The 19,353-nt window shown below is 42.7% G+C and overlaps 2 protein-coding genes and 1 pseudogene across 3 annotated transcripts; all 3 read right to left on the bottom strand.

Annotated features, from left to right (window-relative positions):
* Positions 1 to 295: 295 nt before the first annotated feature.
* Positions 296 to 9,666, bottom strand: LOC4345769 (uncharacterized). Its single transcript, XM_015795122.3, has 4 exons — positions 9,567 to 9,666; positions 8,614 to 9,489; positions 938 to 1,090; positions 296 to 850 (listed from the first exon to the last, which is right to left on the bottom strand). Exons 2-4 carry the CDS (start codon positions 8,839 to 8,841, stop codon positions 608 to 610), a joined length of 624 nt encoding a protein of 207 aa, XP_015650608.1. The 5' UTR covers positions 8,842 to 9,489; positions 9,567 to 9,666; the 3' UTR covers positions 296 to 607.
* Positions 9,667 to 10,266: 600 nt separating this feature from the next.
* On the bottom strand, positions 10,267 to 15,341 carry LOC4345770 (F-box/FBD/LRR-repeat protein At1g13570-like; annotated as a pseudogene).
* Positions 15,342 to 15,478: 137 nt separating this feature from the next.
* Positions 15,479 to 19,021, bottom strand: LOC4345771 (F-box/FBD/LRR-repeat protein At1g13570). 2 transcript variants are annotated; one of them, XM_015795236.2, is made up of 4 exons: positions 18,048 to 19,021; positions 17,406 to 17,558; positions 17,017 to 17,310; positions 15,479 to 15,968 (listed from the first exon to the last, which is right to left on the bottom strand). In XM_015795236.2, exons 1-4 carry the CDS (start codon positions 18,894 to 18,896, stop codon positions 15,948 to 15,950), a joined length of 1,317 nt encoding a protein of 438 aa, XP_015650722.1. In that variant the 5' UTR covers positions 18,897 to 19,021; the 3' UTR covers positions 15,479 to 15,947. The 2 variants fall into 2 exon arrangements, with proteins under 2 accessions (XP_015650722.1, XP_015650721.1); XM_015795235.3 differs by lacking the exon at positions 15,479 to 15,968 and having other exon boundaries at positions 16,975 to 17,310.
* Positions 19,022 to 19,353: the final 332 nt, after the last annotated feature.

Consider the following 19,353-nt stretch of genomic DNA (forward strand, 5'->3'; position numbering starts at 1 on the left):
CAACATCAGGCTTGCTATTTTGTGGCAATTTTTTTCTATTGGAACTCACCAACTAAAACCAGGATTTTTTTTGGAGGAAAAACCCAGGATGACTAACAATGTACTAGTATTAGACTCTGATATTTCAGGAATAAAATTAGATGATCTGATGTTGTCATTTGCACTGTAGACAGTTTGAGAGGTCAATGTTCAGATTCGACTGCTGGAAAGTACAAGAGGGTTATAATGACTTCTCTCCCCGAGAGATTTAGCAATTCAGAAGCAGGAAGGACCACCACGAGAAGGCAAAAGCACAAAAAATCCAACATTTTGTTCAGTAACAATCTATTACTACTTCCACAATTCTACATCGCACCCAGAGTTAGACTTACAATAATCATAGGTGCCGCATCCAAATAATTCTTACAATAATCGTAGCTGCTTCATCCACATAATTCAGATCTAGCGCCTGAAGTTTCAAGCTTAACTTGACTTTCTTTTTTCTTAGGAGGAGGACCAAAGCTGGGAGCCTGGGTCCTAATTCACGCAAGTTACAGATACTTCAAAAATTAATCTTACTCAACACGGCTGAAGAATACCTTGGCTTGTGGAGAAGCTCGCCTATATTTTATTTTGCAAGTTCTATAACTGCCTCTTCATTAGATTTCGAACAATCTTCAGCTAGGCAGACATCATTTTTTTCAAGATTTCTTGCCTTTGACAAAATAAACTCAATAAAATGCATCTCACTTAACTTGCACGTCATATTTCTCACGTAAACACTTTTAAGATTGGAGAATAAGTCATCAGTCCACTGTCCATTTAGAAAATCATTATCAACTTCATCGTCTTGAGTGGAATCATCAAAGAGCTGCCAAAATCGACAATTATAACTTATATACTTACAGAAGTCTATAGAAAACTGTACTATTAAATTTTCAATTACTAACGATATTACCTTAATACGCAAAGTTTCGAGTTTAGAGGCATTCCTGATTATACAAAAAAACGACAAAACATTTGACAACAAGTGAAGACTTGTACATAACGATAAACATTTCAGATTCTTAAAGGAGCACGACAGTCCCTCCAGAACATTAACATCTCTCACCTGACATAAAGTGAAACATTAGATACAAGTCAAGACAAAGTCAATACAAATTAGATTTGTGCACTTGCCATTAGGTACTAAAATGGTCTGCTTTATGAAATTATCAATATAAAATATTTGGAATTATGAAAGTAATGAAAACATATTCAACCCAAACAATAATAACATAACATACACACAACAACAGAAGAGAATGGACTTCAACAATCACTATTTATAAAATTGCAATTCAAAAATACTTTTTTTTTTGTATTCCTCGATGCAACAGGATGTTCTGTAAGAAAATACTACCAAAATCTACAAATATAACGCTTCCAATTTCTTAGAATCCCTCGCAACACTGTAATTGAACCAAAAATTCTAAAAGTTGTTTTCTTACAATCGAAGGCTTTCTCTATGATCTACATGTTCAGATAAAACAGAAAACTATTATTCATTGCACTAGCATTGCTACAAAAAAAAATGGCACAATACGGAAAATTATTTCGTCGTGTCAACAAGGCCACTTTCACACTGTGTTTGGCTGGGTTTTAAGCTCCAATCAAGTCCAAACTACCCCATCTCAGCACATTAGGCAGCCAACTCAGAACTGCCATGTTAAAACTCAATATGCCATCACCCTAGTCAACTGCCCCAGTCTCAAAATGGCTCAGTTGAGTGCCACATTAAAGGTGCAACATCACCATTCCATTTACTAATCTCCATGTTTTCGCCATGCGCCATGCGATCAACTAACATGGCATACAAGCTAAATGTGGCATGGTAATGTATTTGGAAGTTGACTAGGATAGTGGGATGGCAATGTATTTCACAAGCTCTGAGTTGGGCGCATAATTTGATGAAATGAGCTATTGCAGACTTGAACTCATAATTTAAATTGGTTCTGATGATAAATTAGTTTGGTAGGATATTACATAAAGATGACATTTTGTTAATCTTAGTGCAAGAAAATCCATTGTGACTCATAACTTCTCTGAAACCAATAATTGAGGTGAGAAGGGCGACGAACAATGCGACCTCGCCGCGATCGTGGCCGGCGGGCTACACCTTCGCCGACGTGCTCACTGCGGCGGCGTGTGCTCCAGAGGGCAAGCCACGCGGCGTGCTCACGGCGGCGGCGTGTGCCCCAGGGGGCAAGCCACGCGGCGGTAATAGGGCTGAGGGGGTCAGCTTTGACCAGATCAAGGGGAAGGCGCCATTGGAAGCGTTCGGAGAGGTCGCCTCCTCCTCGGCGACGGCGAACTCGTCGGCTCTTCCGGCAACGAGCCACTGCCATGAGGGCCCTTCTCCGCAATTCCCACGAGAGAAACTTGACGCGTGTTCGTTCAATATCCATGCCGATTTTGGCGCGATTCAAGAGGTGCGACCCAGCCCGCTAGCTACAGTGAGACTCGTGCAGGGGGGAGCATCCATGGCAGACACGTGGCGGTTGCTATGGGGATAAACTCGAGGACCTCTTTCCCCGAGTCTCCAGAGGCTTCCGTGAGTGGGTGTGGGTGAGAAAGGGTTCGCTCTCTCCGCAGCTAGGGTTTCCGGCGAGAAGCGAAGAAATCCGGCGATTTGGCGACTCCGCACGCCGGATCTGGAGAGTTCTGGAGAGAAGGTGTGATCACCGCACTTTCGCGCAAGTGGTGATGAAGCGACGTCCCCCTCCAGGCCGTCCGGATTGGCAAGCGAACAAGAGGAAGGCGATGGAGTCGGGAGACGGAGGTGGTGATTGGGGTCGACAAGCTGGAGGCGACTGGGGGAAGCAAGCTGGTGGAAGTTGGGCGCACCGTGAGGAAGAGGAACTTCGCAAGCAGCTTCTAGCAAAAGGAAATCAAGTTGTGGGAGATCCGCGTCGTCCTGGTCGCCCTGGCCAAGAGCGTAGGGATTGGGGAGATCGTGGAGCGGGGGGATCCAAGCCGGCGATGAAATGCTTCAAGTGCGGCCGTGAAGGTCATCACCAAGCCTCGTGCACAAACCCTCCGCTCTGCTACTCCTGCCATAGCTCAGGTCATATCTCTGCAAACTTCCCTATGTTACAGTCAAAGAGAGGTGTGAAGCTATGTGGTTTTGGTATTCCGGGTCAGGGTTTCTACAGTTTGCAGGTAGATGTTTCTGATGTTGAGATGGCCAAACACCCTGTAAGAGGTATTCTGACTGTGTTGCAGGGAGTTGCTTCTGTTGAGATGATAAGAATGAGAGAGAGTTTTTGATTAATTTCCCATCAGAAGAGGTGAGAAGCAAAATTTCTACATGTAAAAGTTTCGACTTTGATACCTGTCATATCAAGGCCAGTGTGGTTGAAACAGGAATGACTGAAGATGCTATTGATGAATTGGCTGTTGTTTGGGTTAAAATCTTTGGGGTTCCTAAATTGGCTAGATCTGAAGAGCATATTAAAGCTATTGTGGAGCTTGTTGGTGAATTTGAGATGATAGATTTGAGCACTCTTAGAAGGGATGGTCCAGTCAGAGAAAGATTAGCTTGTAAGGATCCAAGGGAACTTCACTTTGCTATCCATGTATACATTAACAAGGTGGGGTACATGATAAGGTGGGAACCAGAGGGTTATCCTCCTTATGATAATTCACAATTCCCCCCGGATGATGGTGATGATAAGGACAAGAAGGGTAATGGTGATAATGATGACATGAATGTGGATGAAGATCAAAATACTCAAAGCCCAGCTAGAGGTAGATCAGCCCATGATAGAAGATCTTTCATGGGAGGTTCCAGAGGTGATGTTCAATCAGCCCCTCCTGCTTACAAAGGGAAAAAGGCATTGGAAGAGACATGCCTGAGTGAGACTCAGCAGTGTCCTACTAAGAGGGCTGCCTGTAAAAAACAAAGTCTGCTGGTGGTGGAAAAGGAGAGTATGGTAGATCAAGAGGGTGACTCTAAAGCAATGATAGTGTGGGAGGGAAACACAACACAAGATGTAGAATATGAATCTCAGGAGATTGATTTCCCTGTCACACAAAAATCGACTGAGGAAGGTGATAATGAGGATGTGTTGACTGGAATCTTAGAGTTTGAAAAATGTGACATTCCATCTTTATTTGACATTGCAATACAGAGAGAGGAGGAAGAGTTGGATGAGGAAGATAGCTTTCAGGAGGTTTCCTACAAAAAGAACAGACCTAAAAAATCTGAACCTGCGATCACTTCTAGAATGAGTTTGAGAAACAGAGACATGGCCTCAGTCCCCATTCCTAAGATAGCTGAGCTGCTTACTCAAAAGAAGAACCTGGAGACTGGAGGTAACTCTAACCCCTTTGTTGTTTTTCAAATTATTGATCCTGTTGAGCTGAATAGTATTGCTATAGCTGCTAATATCTCTCTAGGAAGTAATGAGGAAGAAATTGCAAATACCATTGAGACCATTAAGGCTAAAGAGTTGGTTCAAGCTAAATTAGCTGAGATGAGATGGAAAAAAGAGAAGGAAAAGGAGATGACAGATGTTGACTCTTTATTGAGAAATGAGAAAGAGCTCCCAGACAACATGGGGGAAGAGGTTGACAATTTAAATACCCCTTCTCAAGAGATGAATAATATGGAGATATCTTCTGAGAGTTTAGAGCTGAAGAAGAGAGGTGGTGCAAAAAAACATAAGAAAAAATGAAAATCCTCTTTTGGAATGTTAGAGGTTTGGGAAACATTGCTAGGAAAAAACAATTGAAAGAGGTGATTAGAGATAGAGGAGTTGATATTATTTGTCTGCAGGAGACCAAAAAAGAGAGTTTTCATGATAGAGAGTTGAATTCTTTCCAAGGTTCTAAGGATTTTTCTTAGGCTTGGAAATCTTCTAGAGGTGCTTCTGGTGGCATCCTTATTGGTACCAATGATGAGTTGATTGAGAAGTTAGGTACCCACGCTGGTGCATTCTTCCTTAGTGTTGAGTTCAGATATAAAAAAGATAATAGTGTTTGGGAGGTTATTGTGGTTTATGGCCCTGTGTTAGAATCCTTGAAACCTGATTTTCTGAATGAGCTTAGATGGTATTTGCAAGATATTCATCATCCTTTTGTCATAGGTGGAGATTTTAATATGTATAGGTTTGCCAGTGAAAAGTCTAATGAACTTGAACTTGAGGTCTATGGATCTTTTCAATTCTTTCATTTCTGATCTTGAGCTTAGAGATATTTACAGATGTGGTTCTAGATATACTTGGACTAATAAACAAGACTACTCTACCCAGGAAGTCCTTGATAGAGTTCTTACTAGTTCTAGTTCGGAAGATAAGTATCCAAATTCTATTCTCTCCTCTCTTCTCAGGGTTGGTTCTGACCATTCCCCTCCCATTCTTAATATTGGTGAGGATATTGAGAGACCCCCAAAGTATTTTAGATTTGAATCAGCCTGGCTAACAATGGAAAATTTTCATGAGTTGGTAAGACAACACATGATTCCAAGAGATGGTTCATATATTTTAGATTACTCGAATAAGAAGCAATCCTTTCTGAGAAGATTTTTGAAAGGCTGGGAATTGAATCTTAGACAGGAGAAGAACCAACAGAAAGCTGTTATTCTAACCCAGATCCAAGAGTTGGATGCCCAAGCTGATATTAGAGATTTAAGCCCTGATGAATGGAATAAAAGATATGAGATGGAGGCTGACCTTGAACATATCTATGAAATGGAGGAATTGTTTTGGCACAAGAGATGTGGGGAAATGACTTTATTACAAGGTGACAGAAATACAGAGTTCTTTCACAGAATGGCTAATGGCAGAAGGAGGAAATGCTTGATCCTCTCCCTAGAAGATGAGGGTAGAGAGTTGACCTCCAAGGAAGATCTGAAATCCCACATTATTGAGTATTATAAGTCCTTGTTCAGAGCTGATAATCTTTCTACGGTGCATCTTTCTCCCCAAATTTGGCAATCTGAGCTGTGCCTTAATGCTGACCAAAAGGAGGCTATCACTAGACCTTTTTCTATGGAAGAACTTGATAAAGTCATTAGGGAGGCTAAGTTGAATATTGCTCCTGGTCCTGATGGCCTTAATATCCATTTTTACAGAGCTTTCTGGCCTGAAATCAAAAATGATCTGTTTGAAATGTTATTAATGTTGTATGAGGGTAAACTAGATTTAAAGAGACTTAACTTTGGTGTGATTTCTTTGATTCCTAAGAGCTCTGACCCCACAAATATCAGACAATTTAGACCCATTTGTGTCCTCAATGATTGTTTTAAATTCCTTAGCAAGGTGGTGACTAACAGACTTTCAGAGGTTGCTCCCTTTGTGATTTCTCAGACCCAAACTGCTTTTATCCCAGGGAGATTCATTTTAGAGGGGTGCATAATTCTCCATGAGGTGCTTCATGAATTCAAATTGAAAAATCAGCAGGGCATTATTCTGAAAATTGATTTTGAAAAGGCTTACGATAGAGTAAGCTGGAATTTTCTTTTTGAGGTCCTAGAGAGAAAAGGCTTTCCCAAGATTTGGATTGATTGGATCAAGGCTTGTGTGATGTGGGATAAAGTTTGTGTCAACATTAATGGTGAGAGGTCTGACTTCTTTAGAACTTATAGGGGCTTAAGACAGGGTGACCCCCTTTCCCCTCTCCTGTTTAACCTAGTTAGTGATGCTTTGGCAGCCATGCTAGATAGTGCTAAGAGAGATAGTATTCTTACTGGCCTTGTCCCTGGTATCTTCCCTGGGGGAATCACCCATTTGCAATATGCTGATGATACTGTCATTTTCATTCCTTTTGATGTCAGACAAATAGTGGCCACCAAATTTTTGTTATATTGTTTTGAAGAGATGGCTGGGATGAAAATTAACTACCATAAGAGTGAAATCTTCACTGTGAGGTTGATAGATGCAGAAAATGAAGAGGTTGCTAAGATGCTTAATTGTCCTAGAGGCAAATTTCCCATGAAATACCTTGGTCTGCCCATCAGTCCTGACAAGATTCTCAACCAAGAGTTTAATTTTCTTCCACATAAAATGGAGAAGAGGTTGTCTCTTTGGAATGGGGGTAACCTAACTTATGCTGGGAGAGCTGTTCACATAAATGCGTGTTTATCTTCCATTCCTTCTTATGCAATGGGCTTTTATCAGCTTCCTGAGGGAATTCACCATAAGTTTGATTCTTTAAGGGGGAAATACTATTGGGCTGGTAATAGATAAGGGAGAAAATATCACATGGTGAGATGGATTGACCTTGCTTTCCCTAAAGAATTTGGGGGGATTGGGCTAACTGAAACCAGGATGTTAAACATTGCTCTGCTAGCTAAGTGGATCATTAAACTTGAATCCCATGACAATAGCCTTTGTATTGAGTTGTTGAGGAAAAAATACCTGCAGCAAGGAGGTATCTTCCAGTTTGTTGGAGAAAAAGGGTCTCAATTTTGGAAAGGGGTGTTGAATGTGAGGAAATGGGTGTCCTTAGGTTCTGTTTGGTCCCTGGGGAATGGTAGTCATATCTGGTTCTGGCAGGATGTGTGGCTGGGCACCTGCCCCCTAAAGACCAGATTCCATAACATTTATGAGATCTGCAACCAACAATACATCACAGTTTCAGAGGTTTGCACTAGGGGATTTGATTGTTTAACTTTTAGAAGATCTTTTGGGAATATAGAAGAAGAACAATGGAATGAGTTGAAAGAGATGATAGCAGAGGTTTCGCTGAGTGAGAATCCAGATACTCTGACCTGGGGCCTATCCACTAACAAAAAGTACACTACTAAATCCCTGTATGAGATGATTGCCTTTAGAGGTGTGAGAGATGTTACTATGCTCAAGATTTGGAAATGCCCTGCCCCCATGAAGATGAAACATTTTGTTTGGCTTGCGAGGAAGAATAGAATCCAGTCAGCTGAACAACTGAAAATGAAAAACTGGTCAGGGTCTGAATATTGCCAGCTTTATGGGGAGATAGAGTCCACTTCTCATATTCTCTTTACCTGCCCTATGGCTTCATTTGTGTGGTGTGTCTGTAGAGATTCTTTTGGCTGGCACCTAGCTCCTAGGAATTTTGAGGATTTGTTTCTTCTGAATGAAATGAATAATAAAGCTAAGGATAGAGTGTTTTCAGCTTTACTTGTTGCAGTTTCCTGGGTGCTCTGGACAACCAGGAATAACATGATTTTTAGAAACAAAATTGTGTATTCTCCGCTGATTTTGCCATTCCAAATTGTTTCCTTTTTGCTGCAGTGGAAGGCTTTATGTCGCTCTGAGGAAGTTGCTCTGATGGATCACATTGCTGTGAAGCTGAAAGGGATGATTTCAAGCCTGGGGGCGCAAAGAACTGGTCTAGGCTAATGTCGTTTTGTCCATTCTGCTGCTGTAGTGCGCTGCTTAGTGTTTTTTGTCTGAGAGTTGTTTCGTTTCTGTTGTTTCTCCTCTTGGGGTTCAGAACTGAATGTTGTTTTGTTTCTGTGTTGATCGGTATGTAAAATGGGCATCCCCCATATTAACTCTGTTACCAATGCTGCTTTCAATAGAAGCAAGGCCTTCTCCTCTCTAAAAAAATAACTTCTCTGTACGCAGATAATGTACAAGTGAAAAAACAAGTTGAGTAGAACAATTTTACCGGCATTGCAAAGTCGAGCTCCCTTGCTTGAGACAACCCTGTAATAAGCTTGACGAAATCACGGTCATATGAGTATAATGGCCAATCGACTGTTGCTTCCTCAAGGAACGTGAGATCACCGATCTGCCAACCATCGTCATACAGTCCAGTAATAAAAAAGTTCTGGAGATTTGGAGCCTGAATAACCCACTGGTGATACACCCCGTTTTTAGCAGGAAACAGCAACATCAGGAGTGAAAGGCTCTTTAGCAATGGCGATCTAGCGAGCAATATCTCCAATCCTTTTGCTCCATCTGGGAAGCCAACATCTGATAATCTTAGACTGGTTAGATTTGGGAACCCCGCGAAGCAGGTTGGCAACCCTGGGATGTAGCAGTCTGCAAGTTCGAGCTGGGTGAGCTCGCAGCACGAGAAGATAGAGAATGCAGCATAGGGATCTCCTCGTCCGACCGTCAGAAAGCAAGGAAGAGGGATTGGACCCCCTTCCCGGCGAGGAGGAGCAGCCAGCGGTCGGAGTAGCGGAACGGCGCCTCCTCCTCCTCCTCCTCCCCGATATACAAGTTGGTAAACTTGCGGACGAGGCCGGATTAGCGCCGGAGGGCGGTGCTGATGGCGCCGGGGGGCGTGCGGCGTGGCCAACAGAAGGTGAGGTAGGGGACGGACTCCCAGCAGCGGCGCGACACGTGGGAGAGCGCCGAAGTGCGGACGGTCTCGCGGATGGGGAGACGGGAGATGACGTCGGCGAGCATCTCCGGCGGGAGGGAGTCCAGGGCCGCCGCCGCCGCCGTTCCCGCATCGCCCTGCGACGGCCACAGCTTGCAGCCAGGCGACGGCGTCATTACCATCCCGATTATTCGATCGAGCAATACGGGATTCCTGTTCGCCAAAATCCGAGCTAGGGTTTAGGGACGGCAAGCGTTAATCACCTGCGAGGAGCAGAAAGGAAGCAATACCTCGACGGACGATTGAGGTCGCGGCCGGCGATGCGGGCCGCGGAGGCGGCCGGCGTTTCGGCCGCCAGCGATTAGGAGCTCGACATCGGCGGCGAGCACTACGAGCTGGAGGGAGCCAGTGATATAAAAGAAAAAAAAGAGAAGAGAGAGAAGAAAGCGGGCTGCAGATTTATAGCCGGCTGCAACACGGACTCCAAGACATTATGTGTGTATGAGAGATGGGACCGGGTATTAATGATGTAATATATTTTTAATAGTTATCTATTATATGAATGGGCTATTAAATTGACTATAGATGATTTGGAGCCAGTAGTTGGCTATAGTGTTAAACTTGCTCTCATTCTGCTGGTCTGCCTGACGCCTGTGAGGCCCATGAAGGGAAGTGGGCTTACAGCAATTGAGGCCAATCTCGGCCCAGCAACTCCCTCGAATCTCGCGCCTGACTTTGTTTGGAGCACATCCAGCTCGATTTCAGTTAGTTCAAACTGTTGGAGCACAAAATTCTGAACAGATACTATTCGAGATCAGCTGGTTTGAGAACAAATGTAAATACCGTTGATACATCGGTTTGATTGCACCCTGATACAATAGGCAAGCGTTGGAGGGACCATTTTGTCATTAACAAATTTAAAAATTGTGGTCAAAAATCAAAATCGCACCTCGGTAGGGCGACACGACACAGTAGAAGAACCAACCATGATTAAAATGTCTTGAAAACTATTTGGTGTTAGGATAATCACTCGAAAATTACTGTAAACATTGTTTGATCTTCCAGGAAGATTGGTATTACAAGACTTTATGCAAATTTGACACCCACAACTAATATTACCGGATTTATGTCCAGTAATGAACACTTAACAATTAAGCTGTGGTTTCCCAGCGGCTCTCAGAAAGTAATATGGAAAGTGTACTTGACCACGGTCCATGTAAAAGATGTTATCTAGATCCACATCAATAGTGCTCGTCACTCAAATGTAATAATCCTGTCCAGTACAAAGAAAAACAAATAATCAGACCATAATTTTCTAAACATTTTTTGGAATATTGGTGATGAACAGTAAATTGGTACATACGAGCCTTTTGCAGTGCAACAGACCACTGTGTGAGTATCAGAAAGAGGGAATCAGGGAAATAAGAGGTGATAACCTGAATTTGAATAGACAAAAATAAATAGGTATATTTGAGTCTTTCCAGTGCAGAAGTTCATTTTACCAAGGCATTTTGCAAGGTTGAGTATTTCTATCCCAAAATCAATTTGGTTGGGTATTTCTAGATCAAACATGATTGGTTGCATTATCTGCATACCCAAACTTGCAACATAGTTGACAATACAAAGCACTTCGCAAACAATCTTTTCTAGTAAGTTAGACAACTGTTTGCCTGATAATGCTTTGAGAAGTATTTGAATGGTACCTCACAAAGAAAAAACTTGTGTTCACAAGCAAACTTCGCACTGACTCGTGCGGGCTGTTTCAAAAATACAAAATGGTACCTCACAAGAGAATGAATGAGAAGAGATTATTATGCTGACATTTTGGTTTTAACTATCTTGTGTGGATTTTGTTAAAACCAAACACTGTACAAAGTAGCCAGCAGTTCAACCCAAACAAGCCAAGTAATATATTGCTTCTACTGTAACTAACGGATATTTGTAGTTTAATGCATATGTAACATTATATAACAAGAGAATATTAGAGAGAAGTAAACTCTTCTGGTGATATATATTCAAAGGACGATACATGGATGGTATATACCTTATGTTCTCCAAAGGTAATGCCACGTTATGTTCTAAAAACATCCGCTGATCTGACCATGGTCAGAATTAAAAACCATAAGATAGTTTGACAAGGGAAGGAAATTAAATTAGCAAACTTTGAAGCTGTGATGGACTTCTGCATACACAACGGGAAAAAATCCGTTGGAGGGTAGCTATTCCAGCATCACATCATAATCGTACTAAAGCTACAAACATATTTTATGTAGACCTTGACTCCAACGGTGTAAAAAGGTTCATATATGCTTGTTAAATGCATCTTAGCAGCTAAATTGTTGCCTATTTCATTAAATTCCCATTCCAATTTCAAACAGCAAAAACACAATTTTCAGTTGGTTTGTCATACAATATGGATGCAATTGAGATAGAAGGAAAGAACAGAATAAATAATTTTACAGGTTATAGTCACTTACTTCCATGCTCCTAAAGAAGACTCTGGATTTTGGTGAAGCTCTTCTATATTTTGCTATCTCAATAACTGCTTCTTCACTAGGCTTTGACAATGAATTACTATCATCTCGAAAAACCCAAAATTTACTAAGTAGCCTTACTCTTGACAGAACAAACTCAATAAAGTGCATATCATTTGACAAGCATGGGGCATTCCTCAAGGTTATGTCATCTAGATTAGTGAACAGATCATTGGTTTCCAGTGTATTGAAAAATTCTGCATCTATCTCATCATTCTGAGGAAACTCACTTCCCATAATCTGCCAAAATGTAAAAAAATACTTTAAATACTTCCTGTAAAAACATTTTCGAATGACAATATTAAAGTGGAAAAATACTGATGTAATATCACCTCAATGTCCAGAACTCCAATGTTGGGGCACCTCATGAGTAAAGAAAATATACATAAAATGCTAGACACACTGCGGAAGTTTGCATGAAGTGTTAAGCTCTTCAGTTTCTCCAAAGAACATGAAAGTCCATCTAGAGCATTATCCTCAGTTGCCTGAAACAAATACAACAGTTACACTATATATGAGAAGATGGCTCAAGAAAAAACAATATTTTTTTAAGAAGTTTGCTCTTTTTCTTCGAGTCTGTCTTATTTGAACAGAATCGTACATAATAACATTATTTTCAACTAATGCACTGATGACACAGACTAACAAAATAACTTGAATTTAACTTGCTTAATGACAATTAGAACTCATTTGGAAGAACTTTAGTTAGAAATATTAGCACTCTTGCACAGATTTGCCCTCATCAGCCTCACATCTGGTATGTGGTACCACTCCGAACCCAACAACTCATTTTGGTCTTCTATTCCACTTTCTTCTGCTCTAACAATCTCACACAAGACACGCATACAACCCTCCTTGCTCCCTGCTCCCCTAACACTCCTAGTGAACTTTCCTCCAAGTAAAACAGACCCATAGAATCAAGATAGGAAGAATTTTATTCTTTGCCCTGTGCAAGAATTACAAGAATGCTCAAGAAATTGCCCAATGTGAATAGACAGCCATGTAGTCTTGCAAGACTCCTTGACAATTGTCTACAAATTAATTTCATTTATACGGAGGTGGATGACTTAACAAAGAGAGGAGCCAAGCAAGCTTCAAGGGTTGTGTGGAGAACTTACAAAATTCCTGAAGAGGCATTGGCCTAGGAGAAGTGCTACAAGACGAGATTTGATAGTAAAAATTGCTACCTTTTGCATCTGTTTTGGGGCCTGTTTATTAGTCAGAGTTGTAGGTGCTAATCATCAGGTATTGTCTTTTGATGTGGTTTCCTGGTTTGTCTTGCTGCAAGCCCGACAAAAAGTGATGTAAATGGTTGTTTTCGAACCTAGATAAGTAGCTGGTAACCCCAGCAGTTAAGTGTCCTTAACTGTGCTTGTAAAACTCAGTTCCTACTGGGCTTTATGTAAATCAAAAAATATTTCATCTAAAACTGAGGAACTTGCAAGAGCAGGGTATTAGCAAGTCAGGGGAGCACGACTCCAAGGACATGTTTAAGATCAATGGGCAAGAGAATCACAGAAAGAACTGGAGTAGGACTGTAATAGAACCAAAAGCAGAAGCAAGGATCATTCTTCAGAGACTGGATTACCAGTGGCGGACCCAGCACTAAAATTTAGCTATGGCGGTCGATTGATACGACTAGTGTATTATACTATTATACATTTAATTAATGAATTAAATATAATTATACACAAACTACATACTACAACTGCCATTAAAAGATAAAATTACCACTATAATTCTACATTTGTCATGTGATTTTTATAAACGAAATTTTAATTTTCTCTATTTTACATACGTTGTCACTCATATTGAACTTTTTTTCTACATGCTGCTGCCTTTTGTGCCTATGTTTTAGAGCTTGGATGGTCAGGACAATCAACAGTTCTTTCTGAAAGTAGAGTCGAAGTAGTAAACCACCGTTACACTTACATCCATTTAATTAAACCCATAAACTTGTACCAAATCAGATTACCAATTAATCATGTGATTATCATCTAAAATAAAAATGCTAACGACCAATGGACAAACACCTACTTGCTTTGCCGGTGGCCTAGCTAGGCCAATGCCATGGCATGCCACAAGAGAAGGTCTGCTACTGTGGATAGTCAACTGGCATAGATCGGTGACAGTAATTACGGAAATTCAGTAAAAATACACTTCAAGTGATATGTCACTAAGAAGAAAGGTCTAGGTGGGTTATTCACTAAAGATAGCTTAGATACCAGTCGTAAGCATCCCAATTCAGAACAAAACTACACATTGCAAATCCAAAAACATAATCTGAACATAAGTGGGGAAAATCCAAAACAAATTGGATCCAACAGCCTGAAAAATATAAAACATTTCCTTTCTTATAGGCCACTGAAAGAAAATATCACAGAAAAAATGACATGATCCTAGTGTCGCATATTTGGGTTGCTTCTGGTGGTACATTTCAATAAATGACAGAAGAAATTATCACTAACATAAGGTAGATGGCCTCAGTTTTGAATCAAATAGAACTTGACAACTGAATGGTTCATAGCTAGAGAGTTAGAAGGAAAAACATAACAAATGGTCCATAGCTAGAGATTTAGAAGGAAAACCCAACAAATGTTCAAGATGACAATGATGGAAGAAGAAAAAAAAAACAGTTGGGTTCTGTAAACCAATTTACCAGCAAATGAAGCTCAAGCATGCTGACTTGGGCAAAACATGTGAGTAACTGAACAAAATCACGATCAGTAGAATCATCATCAACCTTGACAGTTGCCGTCTGGAGAGAAGGGAGCTCCTCTACCCTCCATAAATAATCGTAATCTGATTCAATAGTCAAATGCTTGAGATTCGGCGCCCGAATCACCCACTCATCCATCTGGTTGCCATCAGTACAAACACTCCTAAGATCCAGCCACTCAAGCAACAGAGACAAGGAGATCATCGCCTCCAAGGTACTCTCCCCATGCTCTGGAAGATTAACCATGGTGAGAGACTTAGCGTGGTTAGATTTGGGAAACCTAAGAAGCCCGAGGGTGCGGCCGGGAGGCGGCAGTTCTCGAGGTAAAGCTCGGTGAGCTCGCGGCAGGAGAACATGGCGGAGTGGATGGTGTGGAACCGCCTATCGTCGAACTCCGCGAAGCCAAGGGTGAGGGACTCGACGCTCCTTCCGGCGAGGAGGACGAGCCACTCATCCGTGACGGCGGAGTGCTCCCTCTCGACCCACCCGGAGCGGAAGGAGGCGACGGGGCGCGAGTACCGCGCGAGGACGGTGGCGACGATGGCGGGGTCAACCTCGCCGCGGTCCCATTCGAAGCTGAGCCCCGGGGAGGTCTCCCAGCGGCGGCGCCATGCGCCGGAGACCGCCGAGGTGCGGACGGCCTCACGGATGCCGAGGCGGGCGACGATGTTCTCCAGGATCTCCGACGGGAGGCAGTCGAGGCTCGGCTGCGCCGCCGACCCCGGCGGCGACGGCGGCCGCAGCTTGCGGCGAGGTGGCGAGCCCTCCATTTTTTATCGGACTCTTCTCCTCGAGGTGGTGGAACTAGGGTTGAGACGGCCGGCGACGCAGTCGGAGAAGAAGCCAGTGATGGCAATAGTTGATGGGCCACAATCAATTACAAAGGCTGAAGCCTATGGGCCATATAGGCTGAAGCCTTTGTAAATTTTGGAGAGGATCCTTGTAAACAGGACTCAAAAAAGAAATGAAATTGAATTTGACAAACTTTCAGAAGAAAGAATGCCAACTTGCCAAGATTCATCATACTTTCATTTGTAAAATACTGACATGAAGCATGTAAACATTAATCACAATGCATATGCACTGCGCAAGTGCACACAACCAACATATAGTATATAGTTTGCGGTATAGGGTCAACTCATGCGACTTGTAAGATTGTGCTACAACTACGACGAGGAGGATGGAATGCCCCATCTCCAGTAAATATACAGATTTGCCAATCGATCGAAGCTGAGTGCTGTAATTACTCATGTTTATTCAAGAGACGACTTTCCATTGAGAAAGATAATGAATAATCACGCCATGATTATCTGAAGCATTTTCAGGAATGTACGGAAGTATGAGTAACTTGGTATAATTGACCATGTGAACCTCCTGTGGATCAAAGGTGCAAAGAGTGCTTCTCTGAGTCTCGATTCTCATGAGTACAGCCATGTATCCTGTCCACCAGAAGAAAATAATAAATATCAGATCATGATTTTCTGAAGGTACTTACAGAAATATAAGAGGGTCAGTTAAAATGTTGTATTCAAATATTTGACCTACTTGATACTACAGAACTATTAAGATCACAATTAGGGTGCAAAAGGGGGAATAAGGTGTTCTACCTTGAAGACCCAGCTAACATGACATTCACCAGCATGGCATTTTTGTAACAAGAGTTATTTAGATATGTGCTAATGCAAAGTGGAAAATTTCGAGACGACACTAAAAAGGTTTCTTTGATACAGTACTGATACAGATGAGAGCGCAATGGCACTCCTCAACCTCAACAGAGACCTAACAATCACTACATTCCTCTACCTCCAGTTGTCTCACCCTTCTCGTTCCACATCCTTTTGGCCAGCAGAACCACTATAGATGCTGGGGAGGCAAAAATCTGGTTTGTGGGTTTGGGTGCTTTTAATAGCACTCGGGTTAGCTGCCAAAATTTGTCATAACTAATTTTTTGTAGCTAACAAAATATGTGTTCCATTGGTGGCTAGAAAATTAGTGTACCTCGACATATGGATTGTATGGCTAACAAAGTGTGACATACTGCAATTGTGGAAACAAACTGAACGCGTGACATGAAAAGTCTACCTTCTCGAACCTGAGTAGGAAGCTCTGGCCAGAAATAAAACAAACAGGCCCTGATAATCAGTTTTATAGCTAATGAGTTATGTGAACATTTTGCATAAGTTCAGGGCTGTAAAATGGACTCATTCCTTTCAGATAATGACATAGCAGTCACTACCTAGTATTAGTAATCAGTGCTTGTTATATTCACCTTAGAACAAATAGTTTATGCATAATTAATTGCTTCCTTGCATCCTAATTCCCAATTCGAAATAGAAAATTGTATGGTTTTCATTTTGACTGCCACAGAGCATATGTCAAATTGATCTGAGAGCATATAACACAAGCAAGTATATGGAACAGGACTTTCAAGAACGAGCCTCTGAAAAGGCTTAAAAATAATCAACAGATAGTTAACAGGCTACTCACCTCCATATCCCTGAAGAATACTTTTGCCTTTGGTGATGCTCTTTTATATTTTGCTAACTCAATAATTGCCTCTTCTCTAGGCTTCGAGTATGAACCAGTATCATCATGATAAATATAAAATTCACCAAGTAATCTTGCTTTGGATAGAACAAATTCAATAAAGCGCATCTCATTTGACCAGCAAGTGGCACTCTTTATGCTAACAAAATCAAGATTTGCAAAAAGACTGTTGGTCCACAGTGCATTTAAAAAATCTATATCTACTTCATCGCTCTGATTCTCATGATCTGTGATCTGCAAAAATCAAAAGACACATTTTAACGGGGTCATGTATAAAGAACTATCAAGGGACAGCATCAACAAGAATGGAGAATAGTAGTAAACATTACCTCAATTTCCAGATGTAAAAGATTGGGAGCTCTCGTGAGTAAACCAAATGTAGATAAAATGCTAGATGCTTTGTAGAAGTTTGTATGAAGAGTTAAACTCCTTAATTTCTGAAAAGAACATGAAATTCCCTCTAGAACATTACCATCTGCGGACTGAGAAAACATACCCATTAGTCCTTAAGAGAAAATAATTTTATAAGAAAAATTATGGAAACATCATGCATTACTTGGTTAGCCACTATGCAGATTTTGAATTACTTAACTAACGAGAAGTACTTTCATTCTGAAAAGCAAACATATATATATATTTGTCATACTAGCTTTTTGCTGGGGGCAGTTTGTTGCTTAAATGATGAATTGTGTAAAACAACATTACATATTCAAAGCAATGCTGATCTGCAGCTTCTATACAAGCACTGCACATTAGAAATAATCGTTTATGTTGCAGAATACGTTTTCAAATACTATTGTACAAGTTTTCAATTTGAACTGAGAAAATTGCAGTAGTTAAAAACGACCCCTCTTGCCCATGAGTCAAGCTACCACTAGCCCCCAATCATGCACAAGAATCAACCTGGCAAACTCATGCATGCGTGTTCATGACCAATTATAAAAAAAGAAAAGAGACCACAATAGAATTACCGGTATAAACAACTCGAGCTCCCCGACTTGGGCCAAAGATGTGAGAAGCTTGACGAAATCGCGATCAATTGAGTAGTCTTCAATATTGATATTAGCATCTTGTATAGATGGAAGATCCTGGATCTGCCATCCGTAATCGATATCGGAAGTAATAGTCAGCCTCTCGAGATTCGGAGCCTGAATTATCCAATCCTCAAAGTCGTCATCAGTAACCTCAACATTGCTAAGCTCCAACGAGACAAGCGACGGGGACATGCGGATCATGGCCTCCAATTTCCTCTCCCCATTCTCCGGGAGGCCAACGTAGACGAGGCTCAACAAGGTGAGATTCGGGAACCCTCCGAAGCCCTCGGGCGCGGTGGGGAGGAAGCAGCGCTCGAGGTGGAGGCTGGTGAGCTGGCCGCAGGCGAAGATGGCGGGGTGGAGGGTGTAGTACTCCACATTGACATCGCTGTAGTCCCAGAACGAGAGGGTGAGGGTCTGGACCCCCTTGGCGGCGAGGAGGGGGAGCCACTCGTCGATGTGGGGGAACGCGTCCGCGCGGATCCCCCAGGTGCAGAACTGGCCGACGCTGCGGGAGTAGCGCGCCAGGACGGCGCAGATGGCGTCGGGGCGCGAGCGGCGGGGCCAGTAGTGGCGGAGGTCGGGGGCGGACTCCCACCGGTGGATCCAGGAGCGGGAGATCGCGGAGGTGCGGACGGCGTCGCGGAGGGAGAGGCGGGAGACGATGTTCTCGAGGAGCTCCCCCGGGAGGGATTCCAGGCTCGCCCCCACCGCCGACGCAGTCGGATCCCCCTCCGGCGGCGGCGGCGGCAGGCGTGGTTTGCGGTGAGGTGGCGAGGTCTCCATTTCGGCCTACGGGGAGAGGCGGAGTCGCCGAGCCGGTGGTCGGCCCGGCGGTTAAAGCCGCCGCCGCCGGACGAGATGGGGGCGGAAGGAGACGTGGAGATGCGGCGGGGTCCAATCTCCAAAGCAGTAGTACAACTGTGGTGGGGTGGGGAATAAGTTCACTTTAGGTCCCTTAACTTGTCAACGAATCCGATTTTCGTCCTCCATCCGCAAAACCAGATACAACGGGTCCCTTAACTTATAAAACCGGTGCAAATTTCGTCCTAAGGCAGTATGGCTAGCGGTTTAGTCCGACGTGGCGCTTTGACCACGGTCAGCGCGTCGCTGAGTCAGCGTCCGTGGGGGGTTCGGTTTTACAGTCAGCAGCGAGGGGAAAAAAAGGCGCGTGTTCTGGTCCTCTCTCAGTGCGAACCCTAGATCGAGTTGTCTCCGGCAACGAAGAGGGGCGCGGCGCCGC

This window comes from Oryza sativa, chromosome 8, assembly GCF_034140825.1.
Source record: "Oryza sativa Japonica Group chromosome 8, ASM3414082v1".
NCBI lineage: Eukaryota > Viridiplantae > Streptophyta > Magnoliopsida > Poales > Poaceae > Oryza > Oryza sativa.